At 35.4% G+C, this 22,919-nt stretch overlaps 1 protein-coding gene across 2 annotated transcripts in view; it reads right to left on the bottom strand.

Annotated features, from left to right (window-relative positions):
- Positions 1 to 2,546: 2,546 nt before the first annotated feature.
- The window catches only part of LOC147067307 (uncharacterized), a 56,303-nt gene continuing 35,930 nt past the window's right edge, over positions 2,547 to 22,919 (bottom strand). Inside the window, exons 2-12 of one of the 2 annotated variants that reach the window (XM_085953920.1) lie at positions 16,896 to 17,036; positions 16,634 to 16,771; positions 15,574 to 15,770; positions 14,950 to 15,097; positions 12,474 to 12,579; positions 11,653 to 11,820; positions 11,391 to 11,571; positions 8,224 to 10,569; positions 4,523 to 4,657; positions 3,308 to 4,362; positions 2,547 to 2,851 (exon numbers count right to left, since the gene is read on the bottom strand). In XM_085953920.1, the coding sequence (XP_085810046.1) occupies positions 2,673 to 2,851; positions 3,308 to 4,362; positions 4,523 to 4,657; positions 8,224 to 10,569; positions 11,391 to 11,571; positions 11,653 to 11,820; positions 12,474 to 12,579; positions 14,950 to 15,097; positions 15,574 to 15,770; positions 16,634 to 16,771; positions 16,896 to 17,036 (4,794 nt within the window). In that variant the 3' untranslated portion in view covers positions 2,547 to 2,672. The remainder of the gene's footprint in view (positions 2,852 to 3,307; positions 4,363 to 4,522; positions 4,658 to 8,223; positions 10,570 to 11,390; positions 11,572 to 11,652; positions 11,821 to 12,473; positions 12,580 to 14,949; positions 15,098 to 15,573; positions 15,771 to 16,633; positions 16,772 to 16,895; positions 17,037 to 22,919) is intronic. The other variant, XM_085953921.1, reaches the window with a different exon arrangement.

Genomic DNA, 22,919 nt, shown 5'->3' with positions numbered 1-22,919 from the left:
TCGTAAAAGATAAAAATACAATTGTTAGTATTAATTCGATTTCCATCGAGTGTCAGCCTTTTTTTTCAATCAGTTTTGATTTTTTTCCCATTTAACCTAATCCCAACACCTTACAGCTTACGAGGATATTATTTTGTAGTAATTTTAACACAATCAAGTTTTTGTCAAGTATTTAAGGTATTTTTTGTGATGTTTGCCAGTAGTAAACAGAAAATAGGTAAAAAAAAATTATATGTAGTACATAATCATCAGCTTATGAGGTGTCTATTTTCAAAAACCGATAAGTCACACATATTGTCAAAATGGAACACAAAATCCATAACTTATAAAACGTGACAAAATCATTTAAAAACTTAACATACAAAACATGATCATTTAAAATGCTACAAATAAATGTCAATATGAGAAATTTTATTGCATGAAAGAGCATGAAATATTATTGTTATAATTTGAAAATATAATATATACTGAAAAGTGGACATAGCGGTTTTAGAAAATAGACACATCTTATGTAAGTTCATTAATCCTAAAACCTCTCAATAAGCAATTAGTAATAAGAGTATGTATGTAATTTGTAGCCGAGTGGAAAATGTTCAGTAGGAAAACAAACTGTATTTTCTTTTGAAAACTCTGAATAAGAAATGAAGGAAATAAATAACTATTGCTAAGCCAGTTGCCTCCATAAACGAGATATTTACAAAAAATTATCTGTAATAAATACTTATATACTGTGTGGACTTTAAATAAAATATTTGCTTTGAAAAACATGGTATTGAATAATAAGATATGGTAATGGAGAAACATTATTACCTAGAACTCATTCTAATTATTAGAAAATCATATTTTGCTTTTGGTTGAATAATAGTATATTACCTGTGGACTTTGATTTGGATATTACAGACTTTCTAACTATCATCCAATTTTAATTACAAGCGAGAGGAACTGTATTTTATAGTTAATGGACTAACATAATGTGGTAGAAAAGTACTTAAAGAACAAAACACCTAACAAATGAAGGTAACTAACTAACTGACTGGAAATAATGCTCCCAAGTGAATAAATTAGATTTTGAATATTTTAAGCATTTTGAATGTAATAACAGTGATTTAATGCAGACATTGGACCAGAAAACATTGCTTTCATAATTAACGGCCATATTTTATCTCGTAAGTATTTCGATTATTTTTTCAAAATTTATTGATGATTATAAAATATAATAGACACAATATGTTTAATAATTAATTGTTGGCAATATACATATCAGCTGTTACCTTGACAATTCAGTCAATCGTTCAAGTATTCACCATAAATTTGTGTTGGCTTCAAAATGAATTTCATTATTAGCACATAACGTGGGATGAGTGATTGCACGATTTGTAACGATTTAACAATAACTACTATTATTTATAACAACAGATACACATATTTAAAAAGGCAGTGTGATTATTAAGATAAACATTTATTAAGGATTGTCCATATAACTTCATAAGAATAAAAGCTGAATGAATAAAATAATAAAAGTTCAAACATTACTTATTTACCTATTAAGGAATTGAAATAGGAATCTGTATGATATCAGTGAGTATTTTACAATAAAATAATTACAAATTATGATTAAAAATAATTGAAGTCTAAATGACACTTTTCATGCCCAAAGTTCAAAGAATAAATCTTCTTAAGTTACATACATATTAGTAATAAATATTATTGTAATAGTTGCGATATGCGGCACTAGATAATAAGTAATTAATGATTGATTACATACAGTTTCTTGTTTAATAGTGTAATACACTTATTTATATTATATCCATCAACGGCGATGATACATAGATAAATCGAAATTAACACTTTTTAAGAAGGATGGACGGAGATTCTCCTTCGCATCATTTTATTTAGTACTTACCCATTATAATGCGAAATAGTAATATGATAAATTAGACATTTTATTATATTATGTGTTCAACTAACAAAACAACATACTTGATATACACTGTTTTTGCTGTCCCGAATATTAATGATTTTCGATTTATCAATACATTCACGCCATTTATGGATATGAATATAGGCTACAGAATAATACAACAAATCGAAGAGCTAATAGATTAAAATAATTAATTAAATTGTATTCAAAATATCGTGGGCGAAAATTTTAGGCGTTTTTAGTTTTGTAAAGGGATTTCTAAATGTCGGAAACATCTCAAGAAATTGTTAATAAAACTAAATAAAACAAAATAGTTGATTATAAAAATATTGCAATACATTTAAGTATAATGGAAGATTAACCAATTAATTTAAATGATTAAAAACACCTTAATTAAATGACTTCGGTATTATTATTGTGATGATTAGTATAATGTCTTCAGAGCCTGAAACCTTGAAAACAAAAATATCAAGATAGGTCTGACGTTTCCACAATATGGTGAGTTATTTGTACACATTTCTCAAAAAAGTAGTTCAACATTTATGTAGGAAATGTTATAGCTAGCAATCTCACTCAGAGTTCGTCATTCCCCACTTTGTAGATAAATGTACGAATCATTGCTTTGTCCAGAGGCCTCTCAAAACATAGGTACAACATTTAGACGAAATAACTATGTTAAAAAATATTAGCATCAAGAGTGTCTAGTCATAGTGGATATAAAAATAACGTTCATAATCTTAAGGTTGGCATCTCATCTGTGCGTGTAGTTGGTGTGCCGGCTGGCCTGCGTGCCGGGGATGATCTGGCGAGCGGCGCACGACCGCTTGGCCAGCGACTGGAAACACTCCTCGCACACGCGGACTGGCTTCATCTGGCCGAAGCGAGGCAGTGGCACTGAATTGCAACTGCACGATGCGCAGAAGACTTTACCTGCAATTAAAGATGTAATAATTTTTACAAAATGACTTTAAAAGGAATTTACGGATAATGAGCAAAATAATTGTCCACACAATTCGCAAACTTGGTAGGCCATTCATTTAGTAAATATTTATCACTAGGCATGCACGGTTTCAGAGAATGTTACAATCTTTTGGATAAACATTAAGAAAGCATTAGTGAGGATATTCTTACAGAACAGTGCTGAGCTAACTCATATAACTAACGCATAATTCAGATAATTATACATATTGTAATGTTAATGTATGGATCAGAATGCTGGGCACTCAGCAAACAGGATAATAGAAAGATAGATATCTTTGAAAGTAAAGTCTTGGGAAGAATCTTTTGGCTTAGCACCCTCGATATTATATTGATAAGTTCAATATGCAGTCTTCGCCACTTCTAAGTACTAGTAAAAAGAATCATGACAATAATTACATTACTTACCACAATTCCGACAGTGATGTCTCCTCCTGAAGGCGGTAAAGTGTGATCCGCATCTCATGCAGTCGGGTGCTGCAATGTCAGGAACCCACTCGGGTGCTCTCTCTACCCCCGTGTTGCCGCATACACTCTGCGACCGGACACCGCGGTCTCTCAAATTAGCGTTATCACCAACTGTACCCCGAGTGTCTCTGTTGTTTACGTTATTCCGTCCCATCCTGGGTGAACTCCTTTCAATCGTAGTTGAGTCATTACTAGTGCGAGAATTCAGTCTGAAATCTGTCACCGTCTCGTCAGAAGCTAAATTGCGCTCATCAGGATCTTTGATAAAGTCTTTGCTCCGGTCGGGTGTTGGATTTCCAGTGACGTGAGATGAATCACTCGAAGAGCTCCTGGTTGACCCGGCTTTGTCGACCAAGCATGTTCTGTCATCGTCATCATTGGCATTGATTCGATTAATGGCATCTGAATCTCCGTCTGACAATAAGGAATTGGTATTCAAGTCTTCGGCGCTGCTTCGAATTCGCCGTCTATTTTCTGCGATGACCGTGTTTATGGTGTTTCTTCTACTGGGTACTTTTGAATCAGAGGAGTTACGAGGTTGTCGTCTACCAGGTTGGGAGTTTCTTCTATGATTTAAGTCATTGTTAGCATCTTCAGCGGTTCCCGCTTGAGATAGTCTGGAACTCTGCAGAGAACGTTGAGAAGTAGGACTGTCACTATTGGAGTTGGCATTATCAATATTATCAGCGTAAACCTCTTCCGCAGAGTAAATGCTGTCAAAAGAATCTCCATTAGTGAGCACTTCCGATTCGGACACCTCATACTCGATGGTGTCACTGGATTTGTTCTTCCGAGAAGCGGTTGATTCTCCGTTATCAGGCTCTTTTGCCTCAGGTTCTTCCTCCGGCGGCTCCGGTTCTTCTATCTCTTGCGTCTGATTCATCAGAAACACGGATTTGAGAATATTTCGCAGATCAGATGCGAAGTTGGTTTGCAGCTGGTCGGCAACGCCCGCAATGCACACAAACAGACGATGAATTAAGTCTTCACTAGACCTGAAACGTATAGAAAAAATCATTATGTTATGAATGACAATAGCAGTACTTAAGTGGCTTATTTACTAATTAAACATCTTTGATGGTAAAATTATATGCCCAAAAGTAATAATAGACTCAAAAGTATAATCCACTGTTATTTCTTGGCATCGGAACTAACCTGAACTTAGCCCTGGTGCGGTGTCTGGAAGCGAATTCCTGAGCCTGCAGGGCGAGGGCAATCTCTTCATCATCAGCACACTCTGAGTGGAAGGAGGAAGTCACACTCGACTGTGATGAGCAGGATCCACCACCACTATAGATATAATGATACAATCATTTTTGGAAAATATTGCATATTATTAAGATAGTACATATGGCCCCATAGATGATGGTATACGATTTTTGGTATTTGTAGCTCCCCTCTCCCCCATCATCATAAATTCTTTCCCACCTCCCCTGTCCTCCTTGGGATGACCAATTTTCATACAAACTCCAAACTGAAGAACTACACCTACATATTTTTTTATAAGAAAATGGCAGTTGCACCAAACTGAAACACGCCCCAGGTAGAGAAACAACAAAAGGCTTCATCTGGAAGAAGGTTCAACATCTTTGATCAGATCTTTCTTGTACGAATGGATCCCCTATAATTTGGTGTGACTGAAAGGGCTTGTTTGTGAGGATTGGTAGGAAACCATTTATCTACCACTTTTTACACAATGTGAATTAGAGGAGTGGGAAGGGAGAATATTACGAACTATTATTATTATTTCACATTCTTAATGGAAATGAAACCCTGCACTCATCTCTCACTAGTACAAAGCGATACATCCATGCTACTAGTGGGTGGTATTCCAGCAAACGCACATTGAAGTTAATGATCTTACCAAACCACACCCAGTCTTAATTGTGCATATCACGGGACCCTACGTTTCAATGTGAAGCATCATTATTTTTATGACTGAGAATGTCTCAGGAGCTGTTACCCTAGACCAGTGGTCGGCAAACCGCGGCTCCCGAGCCACATGTGGCTCTTTGGCCCCTTGGGTGTGGCTCGGCCACAAATGACCACGTATAGGCTAAAACAGTGAAAGATACAACAGTCAAAATGTCTTCGAATATAACCAACCAGCAAGTCGAAGATCTTAAATTGGTTTCAGCTTTATCAACGAATCTTGTGACATAAATGATACAGCACAAGTATCACGTTTTGTACGATTTATTTCATCTACCTACAGGTCCTAAAGAAGAACTTGTAGGATTATTGCCACTACTCAACAAAATTGTGTCAATTTCAACAGACGGGGCGGGGCGGCGATAATTATGACCGGCGTAAGAAAAGGGGTTGTTGCTATTTTGAAAGAAAAAAAAATCACGAGATACTTGCTTACCATTGCATCATTCATCAAGAAGAGCTTTGTGCGCAGACATTTTCAAAATTATGGAATTGGTGATTAAGATTACCAACTCTATTATAGATAAAGCTTATCGATAAAGAATTATGTAGCTCTAAATTTGAACATCTCTGTGATTATATGGACATATTGGAGAAAAACAAATGTGAACATGTTTCACAGCACAAGTTTAGTAGTCTGCTTTGAAAGAGCTGGAGAAGGAAGACATGATGATTTTTAATACCTGGAATAGTATTCCTGACTCATGTGATCAGTTGAAAAAACTAACGTTTGCTGTTCTTTCCCTTTCCAATTCTACATATTCATGCGAACAATCTTTTTCAAGCATAGACCTTATCAAGAGAAAATTGAGAAGTCGTCTTATTGATGAGAACCTGGAATCGTGCCTAAAATTAAAAACAACAGCATACAAACCTGACTTATCCAAACTTTTCAAGGAGATGGAAGGCCATTGTTCACATTAAGTGTTTGTCATGATTTAATTTTATGGATACCTTAATTATTACAATTTAATTTTTATCAATAAATAAGATCATTATTAAGTATTTAGCAATTATCATGTGTCTTCCTTCTCCAGGTTTTTCAAAGCAGACTACTTGTGCTGTGTTCATATTTGTTTTTCTCTATCCGTCCATATCGACACAGAGACGTTCAAATTTAGAGCTGAATAATTCTTTATTTTTTAAATCCAGCAATTGCATTTCAAAGTTGCCAATGTCAACATTAAAGGGAGAAAAAATTAATTCTGTTACCGTAGAATTAAGAGGTTTTTAACAAAGTCTAAAGTTGCTTTGCTGTTTCTGAATTCCTGAAACCTGTTGAGAAAAGTTTCACTCATATTTAAAATTGTTGTTTTGAGATAGCAAATGTCAATATCAGAATTATTTTATTGTCGATGTTTCAGCAGGCTTAGAAAGGGAATCGAAGATTCTCTTTTGAAATCTTGAGCAAAAAAGGATAATTTGTTTTCGAATGAAATAACTTATTCTAACAAAAAAATGTGTTTCCTTCCTCCTGCAGTTTACGATTAAGCTGATTTAGATGAGACGTAATGTCTACCATGAAATATTTTTTTTGGATCAACTGATCGCCCGTTATTTCTGGATAGTGAACACCCTTCTCAAGGAGAAATACTTTAATTTCTGTTAATAAGGAAGCGAAACATTTTAAAATGTTTCCTCTTGATAACCAACATACCTTGTTATGCAGCAGAAGATCAGCGTACTCACCCTCCATTTCAACTAAAAAATCTTTAAATTGACGATGATGAAGAGCTTTAGCTATAATGGAGTTGATAATCTTAATCACAAATTACATAACTTTGCAAAATTCGAAATGTCTGCGCGCAAAGCGCTTCTTGACGAATGATGCAATGGGAAGCAAGTATCTCGTGACTAATTTTTTCTTTCAAAATAGTAACAAACCCTTTTCTTACGCCGTTCATACTTTTCGCCCTGTCTATTGAAATTGACACAATTTTTTCGAGTGGAATATGTTTTTCCAAGCACTCAATTACAGAATTTGCAATATCCTCTCCATGTGTTTGACCTTTGAGTGGCAATAATCCTAAAAATTCTTCTTTAGGACCTGTAGATGAAATAAATCGTACAAATTTGTGCTGTATCATTTGTCACAAGACTCGTCAACTGCTATTGATAAAGCTGAAACCAAATTAAGATCTTCGACTTGCTGGTTGGTTATATTCAAATACATTTTGACTGTTCTATCTTTCACTGTTTTAGCCCGTACGTGGTCATTTGTGGCAGAGCCACACCCAAGGGGCTAAAGAGCCTCATGCGGCTCGCGAGCCGCGGTTTGCCGACCACTGCCCTAGACTGAGGTTGCCTTGCACTCAAATGTGCTTTGACTGAATTTACATGACTCTAAGTTATGAGTACCCATGGGAGAGAGGAGCATGTAGGTCGTAGAAGCAAAATTAAAAATTGTGGTAAGTAACAAAAGCTAATAGAAAACTGCCGAACAATTTGAGTGAGATCTTCACATTGGCAATATGACACTGCAAATTTACTAAATGCAGTGCGTACAGCCGATTTCAATTGATAGATTGCTTAGTATGCCAGTTTGCACATTTTAGTAGGAATCGTTATTAGTCACTATCAATCGGTCAGTCGCTGATGTCATCCTCAGCCAGTACTGTCAATCTACTAAAAACTTTGAAGATACAGTAAAAAAAAAATGTTGTTGTGTGATGGGTATCATGGGTAAGTAAAAACATAAACAATATTTATTCTATATTTCATTTGAATATAGATATTTTTTCAATGGCATTACATTGGCAACATAATTTGCTGGTGTCAGTTACCTTTGCCGTGTATGTGTGTGTATAAAAAAACCCCAATGCAGAGAAGGAAGCAGGGTAGCGGAAAAAAGACACGGTTGCATTTTTAAGCGCTTGGAAATATGTGAGTCGGTCTATGGGTTGCTTACAATAAAATTTACTCACCCTTGGTCTACAAGTTGTTCTAGATTAAGTCTCATTGGACTAGGTTGCTCCGAAGCTCTGCTCTCCGGCATTCCTCTGCTAGGAGACCACAGCCGTGACTTTCTACCTCCCTTCTTCTTGTTTTTAGGACTAGAACTCTTCTTCAGTTTCCGTTGGTTCAACACTCCCACTGACACATTACTTTCGACAGATTCTGAAACGCCAACCTCATTCACTAATGTCGTATTTGAATCTCTACTCGAATCGGCTTCTGAGTAAATTGGTTCAATGTTTTCTGAATTTGTCACAGAGGCATTTTCAATTGTACATGCGTCAATGTCATTCGCACTATCTACAAACATGTCTACATTACTATCACAGTTGTCAATCTTAACACTAGAATTATCATTAATATCGCTATCTAATAACGAAGAGTCTTTAGTCTTTGAAAGGTTTGTGTCTTCTAGCGGTGCCGCTTTGCCATCGTCATAGTTGTCTGAACACAAATTAATATCACAATAATTATTCATTATATCGGGCGTATCGGCAATCGAAATTATTTCACTTTTAGACGGTTCAATATTATTACAACTAATATCACTATTTTCAATGTCTGTCGAAGCTATGGATACGAATTCCGGACTTTGCATTATGCAATGTGACGGTCCGGCTTCGTTCTTTTGCATACTTCCGGAGTTCTCTGAGTAATTTAAGCTCAGTGAGTTTATAATACAAGGCGTGCCATCGGGAGGACAGTCCGTAAAGTTTATTGTAACACCGCCTTTATCATTTGAAGAAAAAGAACTACGCAGTCGATTAGTAGATGCAGAATCCATAAGGGATTTGTCTGAATCGTTTTCATTGGTCAGTGTGCAATTCAAATCCATGTAATGATTACAACAAGATTCTATTCTTACATTACATCTGTCATCTGAATTTTGATCATTCGTGCTTTGAACTGCTATACATTCTCTAGAATTATTTGTATTGTTCAAGTCTTTGACTTCGGAGTCGGGTGAGCGATCTAAACTCGTGTTTTCAGTACAAATACCCGAGTCTCCAGGAGTAGGTTCATTTGAATCGCTTTGATAGATCAGAAATCTGGCTCTGGCACCTGTGGAGTACACGTTATCCGAAGTCTCCGGAACTGTTGGGGAATAAATACTAGCATCCATAATATTAGAGGAAGATGCATCGTACAGAATTTGATCGAGGATGTCAGGGTCCGATGGGTTTTGTGCCATAAATCTGTTTCGGAATTCGTCATTCGTCAATAGCAGCGAACTCAAATTCGCATTAGCTACTGATATTGAATCGCCGAACATTTCATTTTCCATATTGGCGAGATTGACTGACTGCTGGCTCATCATCATAGGATTGTTGATGGGATTCACCAGCGGGTCTTCGTCGAATATTACAGAATTATTATTAGAGAGCGAGGTTAATATCGCTGGTTCTTGACCTATGGCGTTGGGAATGAGATAACCGTGACTCGTAGAAGGCATATTTGCCAGCTGAGACAAGACTTTTTCACTTCTACCGGGGGAATAGTTCACATTATCCCTCGTAATTGGAAAATTAATACTTGATTCTCTCTCTGAACCGAGATTGGAAACATCATTTGTAGAAAAGGAATACACTTGATCCTGCAGTAAATTACTGATGGAGGTGTCCATGAGGCACACGGTTTTATCTGTATCGTAAGTTATCGAGGACAGCTTATCGGCAATCTCGGAAACCTGGTCGGACAAGTTGGAAACCAACAGCTGATCAGGTAATAAAACATTATTATCGGAAGCCATGGGGTTAATATTGACCGTACTCGTACTGCTTCCAGCCAACGGATCGAACATGGACAATCCATTACTAGAAAGATTTCTTATCATGAAGTCGTTGGCGTGCGACGCAGTACTGGCCGAGCTGTCATTCCTGCTGGACTTTCTGCTGCCGAGAGATCTACTGGAACTTCTGCTTTCCATTCTCGTTAACGTCAAAGTGAGACTCTCTTCAAGAGGATCAGACGTTTCTATGTCTTTGGCTTTGTCATCTGCATCATTGGTATCGACGTATTCCACATTCAATCTGATGCGGTGTTCGCCGTCTACGTTGGAATGCACCGCTGCAGATTCATTTTCCGAGTTGATTTTCGGTTCATCCACAGAAGATTCTCGGAGCTCGTTGTCATCTTCTGCGGTGGCATACTTTATAGCTTTCTCAGATTCATTTGTGGATTTAGATTCACTGGAATTATTGCGAATCATATCGTCAGTCGGGGAAACTTGATTGAGTCGTCTCATGCCGTCCAGAATCGGTGTAAATATTTCCATATTGTCAGGTAGATAGTCGCCGTCGTTTATTGAACTGGTACTGAAGAAAAGAAATACAATATTAATCCAATGGTGATAATTGACTATAACATAGGATACAGGTAACCCTCGTTCATCACGACCTTGACGAATACAAACGTGTTGTTATTTCGCAATCGATTTTTAACAATATTATTATGGTCCCGCACTTTTGACATGTATCATGCCAGGAATCGTCATAAGTGAAATCACTCACGTACGATCAGATAATTTGACAGTTATCGACAAATTTTACATAATAAGTGCAGATAGGTCAGGTTACATGTATGTTTTATGTATGCAGTTCACCGTGGAATACATTTGTACGTATCTTACAAAATGCGGTGATAGTTTGCAAATAGTACTGTTCCAATTAGATTAACCCTAACCTAACCTAACCTAGTAAAGACATCTCATAAACATAAACATGTTGTAGCATACGTACAAATATACTCCACGGTGAAATGTTCGAAGAACTCGTCATTTGATTAAATGTTACACAAACTCATGTTTCACGTACTGCGGCGCACGAATAAGTGTCCTGCGGTGAACTGTTTATGTACAAATTTCCGGATACAGATGTCAAGCAGGGTAAACTATGTAAATTCTTTTTTGAAAGTTGGTATATTACTTTAAACTAGGTTATATTATGTTTAGTTAATCGTTTTTGTATTTAAAATTATTTTGTTTTTTTCAAATCCCTTCTCAACCGTGAAATTTGTCTTATTGCGACAGTGTCCAAAGCGCATTCCCTTGATTAACGGAAGGAGGGGGAAGGGGTTACCTGCATGAGATCAAATGTCAGATTATTAAGATAAGAGTGTGGCCGAAGGTGACTCATACCTATCCTCAATCTTTTTGTCCAGTTGTGAAGAGAGCGGATTAGAATTAGAAGTTCCCCATTCACCACCCATCTGATTCAGCATCATCATGTCTTTGCAGTGGGAAAAGTCAGAGTAAAACCGAGTCACGAACTCGGAAATGTCAGGATAGCAGGAACCTTCCATGTTCATCGGTAGAGTTCCTGGAGAAGAAAGATAAGGTTTAAATACTTTGCGACATTGTTTGTGTGACATAGAGATAAATATAATATTGATTTGTTTACCATCACCATGCGATATATCAACGCTGGACCTAATGTTGGCGATGTCCTCATTGGTGCAGAGTAGTTTCTCCAATAAGTAAAGTTCACGCCTGTCCAGCGTCCAAAGCAGCTCTCGGATCTTGTACAGCAACGTTCGGAATGGTCTGAACATGTCTGACATCTGCTCTGCTGGAAATAACGAATACAGTATTTTAAAATTGACACTTTACATAAGCACATATTGTTATTTTCAGAAGAATTAATTGTCAATGTAATACCTTTTTCAATATGAATATTATCATAAATCTGGGATGGAAGGTGATTTGCAATATTACCAGTAAACATGACTTAAAGAAGATCTCTTAAACCAGAGATTTTCGAAGTATGTACCTTTTCCCTATCGTGTATCGCAGAATATTAATTTTTTTTTAATAATTTCAGACTGTTCATAATTTCAAATTTTACGATATCAAAATGGTTGAGTTTTCGATGTTCAGGATGACTATCGTTTGCTGAGTGCTAAAGCTCATTTGCGTGCATAAGTCCATTTTCAATGACTTACTTCTTTTAAGCTGGGGAATAATAACCAAATATAGCAGAAAACTCAACATGGAACGAGCGATATAGGTCTACTTTGATTCCATGATAGTGCATGATGAAAAAAGAGCTCACCAACAATAGGTATATTTGGGGTAACGTGAAACGAATCTTTAAGCGCCGTGAAATGAAAAACTTTGAAAACCATTATTTGGTCAATAAAAATTAAATTTTGTTTATCATTGTTGTGTGTTATTTATGTTGCAAAACCTTTCAATTAGATAAGAATCTCTGCAATCTCATACCTGGGGATTTATCGATGCTTAGAGGGCCATTGGAAAATATGAGCAATCCGCTGACAATTGCTAGCCTGGGGATGGCAAACATCAAAGCTGGATCGTAGTCGTCGACCTGAAAAAATATGATCACAATGTTGAGCGATGTTTTAAAACAATGCAAGTAGTGCAGTGCACTTAAGTAAGACCAGCCGCCGCCGGTCACATGTGAACTTGCTAACAAGATTTCGCTGGATGACTAATTGTTATATGTGTAACTAATTGACTGATCTGAAATCAAAACAAACACGGTCAAGCTTACAAAAACAATATCATGTGCAGTTGCAAGAGCGAGACAGGTGACCGACCCGGCACAATATAATAATTCAATTGGCACCACGATGGACACCTGTGGCTGGCACATCGAAAACCCAATAATTGCTTAAAAAATAAAAAAGCAATGTATTCTTCATTAGGTATCAATCAAATAATACTTAAAAAACAAAATATCAATTTTATCTCATTTTGCGCAAAACTTGTTGACGATCGATGTACTAAATATTGAACTGAGCCAAATAATGAATATTAACATAGGGGGAGGCGGGGCTAGTTGTTACGGGGGCATGTTGTTACATCCTAGATAACTCTCCCGTTATATGGTCCTGTGGCGTAGGTGTCACACAGGAGACGTAAACATCCTGTCCGCAGTCGCTGACGAAAGGTCGCCTGCATTAATTGTATGCAGTTGAAATAAAACCATTTTGAGTGAATTTCGTGTCCAAAGCAACTTTTGTTGGCCGAATTTGAAGTTTGATTGTTACCAAACTATAAGAGGTAAGTTTTTTTAAAGTATGCTATTAAAAATCTATATATTTATGCTCGTATTTTGTATATTTATCGAAGTAAATATAATTCCCGTGTTAATATTAAAACAATTTCAATTTTATTTGGGTCAAAGGGGCTAGTTGTTACAGTGAGGTGGGGGCAGGTTGTTACTGTATGAATTAACTCCACTCACTACCACTTTACTACAAATTCTTTGTTATCTTCTTTATTTGCAATAGGTAGGTACTAGGAAACCGACAACAGAGCGGCTAAAGAAATAATTGAAAACAGAATATCTCTTAGAAAAAAAGCTGCCCAAGCATACAAAGTAAACTATATGACCTTACAATGTTATATTGAACATAAAGAAAACCGTCAGACCACTTCCAAGTTAGTGGGGTTACGCAAAACCTCGCCAGATATTTTCTGTCGACCAAGAAAACGAGCTTGCAACATACATAAGAAAATGTAGCAAAAAATTTCATGGCCCAAGGAACTAAGAAACTGAAAAAGAAAGTGGTGTTATCTTCTTCGGACGCAGAGAATGAAGAATGCTTCTGTTTGGAGAATTATACTTTCTTTAAACCTGGGCAAGAGTGGATCCAATGCAGAACATGCAAAAATTGGGCTCACATTTCCTGTATTCGTGGGGATAAAGTTAATTTCATGTGTCAGAAATATGATTTTAGTGACTAAATATAAATGCAAAGAAAATCACAAGCAAAAAACTTACTTTTACATACGCTTTCAATTATTGTTTTAGTTGGTAACAACGTGCCCCTACCCTGTAACAACTTGCCCCCGGCTGGGGCACATTGTTACACGTTTCATTTTTTGTTTTTAATGCTATTGTAATTTTTGTAAGGTATGTATGGATACAAATAAACAGTATTGTAATAGCTAAATGTATGTAGAATTAGTAATAATTAATATTATGTGTCTTAAGATAAACGGATTTCAGATATTTAACTTTTTCTTTTTTTGTAACAACTAGCCCCGCCTCCCCCTACTTTAAACTTGGGAAAGCAATATTAGGTATCCAGATGCCATGAATTTCTCTCAGGAAATAAATTTCCGGCCAACACATCCGACCAGTGTTTAAAGACATTGTGTTTGGTGTATATACTTATACATATTCCTTTTGACCATGTCTGATCCTAATAAGATCATATTATGGGCCTTCACAGAGTGTAGGTTGTATTAACAGACTTGTTTTTTACGAGAAATGGAGGTTACCCACTTAATCAACCTATTAGGTCCAAACTCTGACTCCAAACACAAATTGAAAAACAATATATATATTTGCCAGACCTGTCTGGGACCCACAACATCATAAGCCGAAGCGAAAGCTGCTCGGCCATCGTATATATATATACTATTTTTTAACTCTACAACAAACCATGAAGCCCAATAATAGTAGTGTATTTAGTAATGAAAGTGAAACAAACACAGAAGAGAAAATCACATATATTGTGACCTCACTGTGAATCGAACCTGGAGCCCCGGATGAAAGGCTAGCGCTTTACGCACTGGACTATGAGGGCCGCGCATGCAATTTGACTAAAGCAGGAGAACTATTGAGACGTGCATGACAGAGTTTTTAGTTTAGTTAATGGTTGTGATGACACGTCGGCCAGAATAATCACACTGTAATTTATGCATGATACAATATGGAAATTACCTGATCCTGCGTGAGAAGTCCAATTCTTCTAGCTCTTTGTAAAGTTTCCGAAAAGAGTACACAGATGTGCTGCTGAACGTTGAATTCACGCGGAGATTTAACGGGCACCATTGCACTCACATAGCATAGCTCAAATTCTGCAAATAGTCTGGAATAGATTTGAAAAAGAAATCAGGTAGACGAACATGTTTATTTTACAAAATAAAGTCCAAATACATAACTGAAAGATATCTACGTAAAGCCAAGTCTTCTTGACAAATAATAATGTATGGGTAAATAACTTGGTACATGGTTGGATTTGGAAGCACATATATTTTGCGAACAAGCATTTTCCGTCATAAATTTTATAATTTGGAGCATTCCAAATTATGTACAGTGGGAGGGAATATGATTTTATGTGCCTGGAATTCACATTTTTCTGTTAATTGCATGTAGTTTTTGTAGTCCCATTTTATTTTCGTATATTTAATTCCTGGTTTTATGCTTTCATTATTTGCAATTATTAAAGTCTGAAATATTCAAAATTCAATTAAAATTACGTATTAAAATTAAAAGGCCATAGGTCTGAAAAGATTCCCGACTCCTGCCTAGAAAAGTAGATAGTAATCAAGACAAAATATTCACCTGTCAAATATCTTTAGACTCTCATGCAGTAGTTCACTACACGCGTGCAGAGTGGCTCCATGTTGATTACACCGGAGGCAGTGATCTCTGAGCAGAGCTCGAACTGTCTCCAGACTCCTCGTCAGGGCTTTGGCCAGTGGACGCATCGCCGCCGACTCTTCTTCGCGATTCATTATTGAAGAACCGGCAGCCAGGCACTGGAGAGTAACCACATACACAATTAATTTTACAATAAAATCTGAACACCTTCGAAGAGTTAATCATGTATAAATTTACGAGCATTTACGTAATGTCAAAATGGTTGTTGCTGATAGAGATTGGACAACCATTAATACAAGAGAATATTTTAAAACTTTTTGTATTACACCACTGATCGTGATTCCAGAACATTTCGATACCCTAGTTCTACAGTGAAACAATTCAAAATATTAGGGATTTGAGAATAGTAATTATAATAAACCATTTCGTTTTATTCAACGAATAATTCACAAGATTTGAGAATGTAATATTCTATATATTGAATATGCGTCATTTGAAAACACTTGACTTACACAGATGTGAACCTACCAGAAAATTTTTTTTTGAAAAAAATATGACACCTGACGGGACTTGAACTTGTAACCACTGGATAAAGTACCCTACTTCAAAAACTTGGTCCGTGGTGATGGCTTTTACATTTCTATTTTATCAATTTGTTTTGTGCACCATACATATGTAGTGTTATTTGTAATTGTTCATCTAAATATTATAAATAATGATGGTTCACTCTATAAAAAAACTTGTGTTACGGTTGCAACAGTAATGCAATCCATTTTTATCTCAATGAATTTATCGCAGTCCTGGAAAATAAATCTTAGAACACAAGTGTTACGTTTGCTACAAATGAATCGTCAATGTAAAAAAACTTGCAGCTAATTTAATCATGTTCAGAACCATTTGTTCAGCTCTACTATCATTTATATTTACACAACATCTGGACAGAAAAACATTTTCTTCAACAACTTTATACTAGATAGGTACATAATTCATTCCATATTCTAATTTCAATGTTGATAATTACCTCAGCTCCAAACCACAGCTGTCCGGCAAGGTTATCTTGAAGAACGTCTTCAGGAAATTTAACTCGGAATCCTCGGGCGACTCTCTCGCTGCCCAGCAATTGATCCATTATCTGACCTGTTATGTTCAGAACGTGCTCCTGTAAATGGAATAGACACATTGTAAATTTTCAATGCATATTGGCCTTTTTTTTTTAGCAAAACTCATCACATGCAGGGGTAAAGTGCAACGGAAAACTGACTGAAGATGATTATTCTTCTCACCTGAGCATGCCTGAGCTGATTGACCAGAGTGGAGCACCTCTCAGGATCCTCTCGCCCGTCGAATGAGTCCAGCTCAGCGGCCACCATGTTTAGGGTCTCGTCAGCAAAGAAGAATTGCGCCAACAGAGAACGATCATCCCGCTGGAAATAAAAGAAAATCTCAAGTTAATTATTTTGTTTTCATATTGACTTAAACGAATAAAGTCTTAGTAGATATCAGTGGCGAAGGGTGGAAGTAGGCTGTTAAGATCAGCCATAAATAGTGCACACTAAACTTTGTCAGTAATACGTATTTGTTTTGATCGAAATAAGATTACAATTTAGACAGTGTTAGGTTAGTTTTTAAAATACAATTAAACACTGCGAAACCAAGTCAAAATAAATAATAGTTCAAAAATACTCATCCAACTATAAAATATCTAAAATTATGCAATTAAATTATACATAACTTTGGATCTTTTATAGATAGAATAATATTTTTTATCTATTATAGTTTTTTAGGCAGGGCTTAAGGTGATGTCTTTACTCAATCTTTCTACCAGAGGCACCTAGCTGAGAAATATGAAGCTTGCAATTTGAGACATTTTTTGATAATTTACAATTTAACTGTATTAATTAATAAATATGTATCTGAAAACATTAAAAAGTTTTTTTTTTATTTTAAGTCAAAAATAAAACTACAATTTAAGAAAAATGTTATAAAATGTGAATTTTATTGACGTCCTCATCTTATTATAACATCATTATATTTTATGGTCATTTATTAATAAAATTTAGTTTATTAAGTTTTCTAAGCATTGTCTAAGATATTTTTGACTAATTATTTATAGTTTTAATATTTTTTATAATAAATTAAAAAAATCGATTTTTATAAAAATATAAATTTGAATAACTTGAAATTATTTTTATATATATTTGCTATGAAAATGATAACAGTATTATATACACAGGGGCCCATTGAATGTAACCCAATGTTAAGACTGAAATGCAAACAACTTTTGATAGGTACATAGAAAGCAGTTAGGTACATTATTATAATCCTGTTTCATGCATAAATAAATATAGATGCATTGATGTGAAAACTGTTACCAAGTATTATTTTTTAATTATTATGTCAATTGTATTCTTTAACCCCTCAATGCATGCGTGTTTTATATGAATGCGTAATAATGAGAGAAGTGGTAAATAGCAGGGTGGTGTCGGTGTGTCTTCCAGAAAGTGGAATGCTTTCTATGCTAATGTGAGGAATAACAACCAGCTTACGTCAGGAAAATGTGTTTATTTTACTGGCAAATGGAGAAAAGGTTGCCACTGGGACTAGTCACTCGTGATGGCCCAAATAAATTATTTTGCAGACAAACATAATATGAAAACCGATGCATTCATTACCCATTGTGCAATACTATATTTTTTTCCCGAAATATGTAAATGGGATAATTTGCTAATAAAAAAATAAATAAATAAGTAGGTATGTAAAACCTGTTTTATTCGCGAATTTAAAATCTCAATTTATTTATTAATATTTTTTTAGATTCGTCAATTATTTAGTGTGTATTTTCGGCGACAGCGTTAGAAACTTGGGTACAGCACATATGCATAAATAAAAATACAAGTTTGGCGAGTCAGCAGTCAGCTGTTTGAAAAGTAAAATAATAACGAACAAAACAACAACTGTTATTTAATAAAAATAATACTATTCCGTCACCGCAGTTTTTTCTTTTCATACAAAACGGGCTTTCGTTTTCGGCGCACGTATAATCTTTCTTGCATACAAACTACGAATAATTTCTCTTTCTCGATGCAATAATAATTACGAGAAAAAAACTAAAAACAAATTAAACAGGCATATACTTAGGTAGATGGTTCTTGCAAGGAAATCAGAAAGATCTGTACGCTGTAAGTACAAGTAAGTGTACAGCGATCAACAACGCAGACATTAGGAACATTTTTTCTTAATTTAACTGGCGTTTATCGGAGTTATTTATGTCGTTGAAAGTTGATGAATAACAAAATTATATATTAGCATCTCTGTTATATTGTTTACTTTATATTTAGGACATTATTTAGGAACGGACGAAAGGAAAAAAAACACTGGTGTAACACATTCAATTGGTTGGGAAAAAATCTCCAATCCGTATTTTTTTTATTTTTAATAATATATTTATGTCGCAGTGACAGTCCTCTCGAATATGCTTGCGAATCTATACTTACGACTCGCGGTATAACGAACAAGCCGCTAAAAGGGCACACTCATTTTTTAGACAGCAAATACTTAAAATATATTTATACCCACGCCCTTGCCTTTTCGTACAAGGTGGTTGTTAATAATTTGGGCAATCACAAATACCCAGGCTTTGAGAAAACCACATAAATAGGTATAATATTGTGTCCTCACCTCGTCGAACCCGGAGCTCCCGGGTGGAAGGCCAGCACCTTACGCACTGCACCATGAGAGCCGCCCGATAAATACCTATTATGTTTTACATACTTTAAAACTTTAAATGTTCTACAACTAAAATTCTAATAATTTTCTTATAAAAATGGTCTGCGCTATCGTGAAACATAATGTAGAGGTGAATATTTTTTTAAAACGAGCGGAAATGTGAGAAGGTATTTTCATTCTATAAACATAAATAAAAACCCTCAAACTCACGCGTAAAACTGGTCAAAGATCACTGGATCGGATTAGTATGGCTTCGGATTACATAATATAACGGAAAACAAACATGAATCAATGAATTGAAATACAATTAAATAATCGGGTTTCAATGATGTGGGGCTGTCGCCGGGTTCAGGTTCGACCCCGGAACCCATATCGGACGGCCAGCGAATAATTATTGTATCCACTGTTATGGGGCATTAGCATTACCGGCGATCCAATGGACGAACGAACACAGCCTTCGAGAAAATTGGCGGCCGTGCCTCGCGGTCGTTCATTAGCCATTCAAGGAAATAGTACACCGCTAATAGGTAGGTACAGTAATAATAAAATAAAATAATATATACTATGAAGCAGAAATAATTTGCGTAGTAAGGACATTTGATTGATTTATCAGGTACTCATTTTATAATGTCGGTTAGAGGTACCGAACATAGAAAGAATAAAAGTGTATATAATATTATAAGAAACTTGTCGCATGCGTCAGTTGAAGGAGGGCCCAGGACAAAATTGTGTCAAAACCAAAGATGTTTGAAAAAACCTTCTTCTATAGAGATAGAGCCTAAATATAAATTAATGAAATTGAAGCAAAAAAGGACATCTGGTCTACTGATTAAGTTAGCCATAAGTGACTTCGCATTTAACTTTCATTCGTACAGAACTTCACACTTCTACTGTGATATTAAATTTGTGGTTGAAACGTCTCGGGGAAGATTTTTCCTCGTCAATATTATGAAGGCAGCTAAAACCAATACATTGACATATTTTTATTTTTTTATCATGTCCGACCCTAGTAAGATCATATGGGCTTCGTTAGCCACTTGCTCAACCTATTAGCTCCATATTCTGACTCAAACACAAATTACAAAAAAAACAATATGTGTACTTGCCAGACCCAGGATTCAAACCTGGGATTCACGACGTTACGGGCCAACGCTTAAACCGCTTTTTTATGATAATTAATCAGGTAAAATATAAATAAAGCAATACTTCAAACTACGCGAACGTGAGCCACCATTTTATTTTCGTGGCTGCCAATAGAAGAAGAAAATAATGAACTTGTTACCATTATAACCACACATACAACCTTCCTATTCGAAAACCGAACTGCCTTCAAAATTCCTAATAGGGATTGTGTATAAGATTATTTCTATCCAGAGTCCAAATTTCTTGGTCAAAACACTCAAACCCCTTATTTTAGATAAAATTTGGTCGAGTATGTCATGTATGGGACGCCTCTAAGCTATTTAAAATGATATGGGTAACATTTTATGCAAAGATATTTCGATAAATATTAAGAGATAAAATAATGTCAACCACAAATTGACCGCAGTAACAATGCCGGCTAGTACCTACCTACACACAGGCCGACCATGTTTTGATAAACGAGTTATGCAGAGGATTTCTATGAATCTGCTTTAATTTATGGATTAGGTTATTAGAACAAAGTTTAAACCCGACTTTTCTGGAAACTAAGAATATATAAATAGTATAGTGTTTTATCCCAAGTTTTGTGTTCTCTCAATGTGTACCACTTAACCTGCTATTAATTGGCGATGCCAGTTGGGAGATAGTTACAAGTTACAACCAAATTAATTTCTTCGGTTATCGATATATTCCACTTGGGTGAGGAGGAAGTTAGTTTGACGTTGTTTAGCAATATCTTAAAATAGCCCCTGTTTGACTCACTCGGTACCTAGGGTTTTCACTGTTTGTGTCATAATTCCTACGTTTGTTTAATTCATGTTTTAAAGCATCTAATGTCATTGTGAACGTGAACATGTAATTTGGTAAGTCCACAATGTGTAGAATTTTGAATATCTTGAAAATTGGTCGTTGATTTGGTGGATTTGCGAAGGTGTTATTTCTAAAATGCACATTTTTTGTTACCATAATAAGTATGTTAAGACATCATATTTCCGCAGGCCTCACTATTTCCCATTAAAAAATCCCACCCCCTTTACTCTATTATAATTTGGAATATGATCAACTATCCCTTTCCCACATTACATAACACATCCTTTACTACTCCTATTACATAGCTTGTATAATACTTCTAAATTATGTTATAAATAACTTTAACATTACATATAGTCACATGTAAATTTCAGTATCTACTCATATTCGACAAATCTCACCATGATAGTGAAACAATGAAACGTAATGTGGTGAATACCAGGTGATAACACATTTTATGATGAATCACCACTAAGTAAATGCTGGATTTCTTGAAAACATATTGTTCTCGTTAAACTTGTGGGAATATCCACAAAAATACAATCAGAGTTAACTCTGAATATTAATAATTACCCAATGGGCACACCAAGTTGCGAAGTAAATGCTAAATATTATGTGGATATAAAACCCATCGGAAATCTTTTATAATGAAAATCTCATGAGAATTGTCCAGAAAAAAAGTTGGCTATAAAAACATCCGGGGTATATTTTGATTAAAATTGATTTACGAAAAACGTACTTATTTGATTTAATATTTTATTATTAAAAAAATACACCAATATCTAATCATAAAACGAAACATAATAAATAATAATAGTCGCAAAAAGATATGGCACGGGCGCCTCCTACTGAATCCTAAGATAGTCAGACATGATTTGTTAAATAAAATTAAACAATATTATCATCTTCTTACTCCTTTGATGACTTACGTAAAAAAAATACCGAATATGTCAAAAAATAATGCGCATTTATGTTCATCATCCTATTCGGAACTCCAAAATGTAGTTTACATTAGATTTGACTTCACGTGTACATCTGAATACCAGAAGACCGTGAGGGGTGAAGAGGAGTCAGTCTCAAAGGAGATGGCAGCATTTCAGGACGGTCACGATCCTCAGCCACGAAGGAACGACCGAATAGAGAGATGGATATATCCTTAGATTTTTTAGCTCATTGGCGTATTGGTTAATGAATACATAGTAGGTAGATTTAAATAATGTATGTAGGTATACACTTAATCTTGAAATTTGAAAATATAATCCCAAGAGAATTACTTTGAAAATGTTTCCTCACGGGTATGCCTGTAATTTTTGTAAGCCCATTAGCAGGCGCAATTACTGTGTTATCAATTCTGTGAAACTCGTTTTTTTTATAAATCCCCTTGGGGTTGTTTACAAATTAATTTTATTTAAATATGTATACCTACCATAACTTTTATCATCGTCATCATTAGGTGGAAGACTACTGTCGGATGAAAGGCTGCATAACTCTATCCACTCCGTAGATCGAGTAATGCCAACCGTACTATAATTTTGATTTAGTGAAAAATATTCCCGTACCTACACAGTTTTCCTAGAAATACTATAAGTTTTACATCTGTGTAAAATAATCAGCATAAAATATGATGG

Source organism: Rhyacophila brunnea, unplaced genomic scaffold, assembly GCF_057557595.1.
Source record: "Rhyacophila brunnea isolate RB1 unplaced genomic scaffold, BYU_Rbru_1.0 scaffold_4, whole genome shotgun sequence".
In the NCBI taxonomy this organism is placed as follows: domain Eukaryota; kingdom Metazoa; phylum Arthropoda; class Insecta; order Trichoptera; family Rhyacophilidae; genus Rhyacophila; species Rhyacophila brunnea.
The sequence above is the reverse complement of the archived record's forward strand: the minus strand, read 5'-3'. Positions and strand labels throughout refer to the sequence as shown.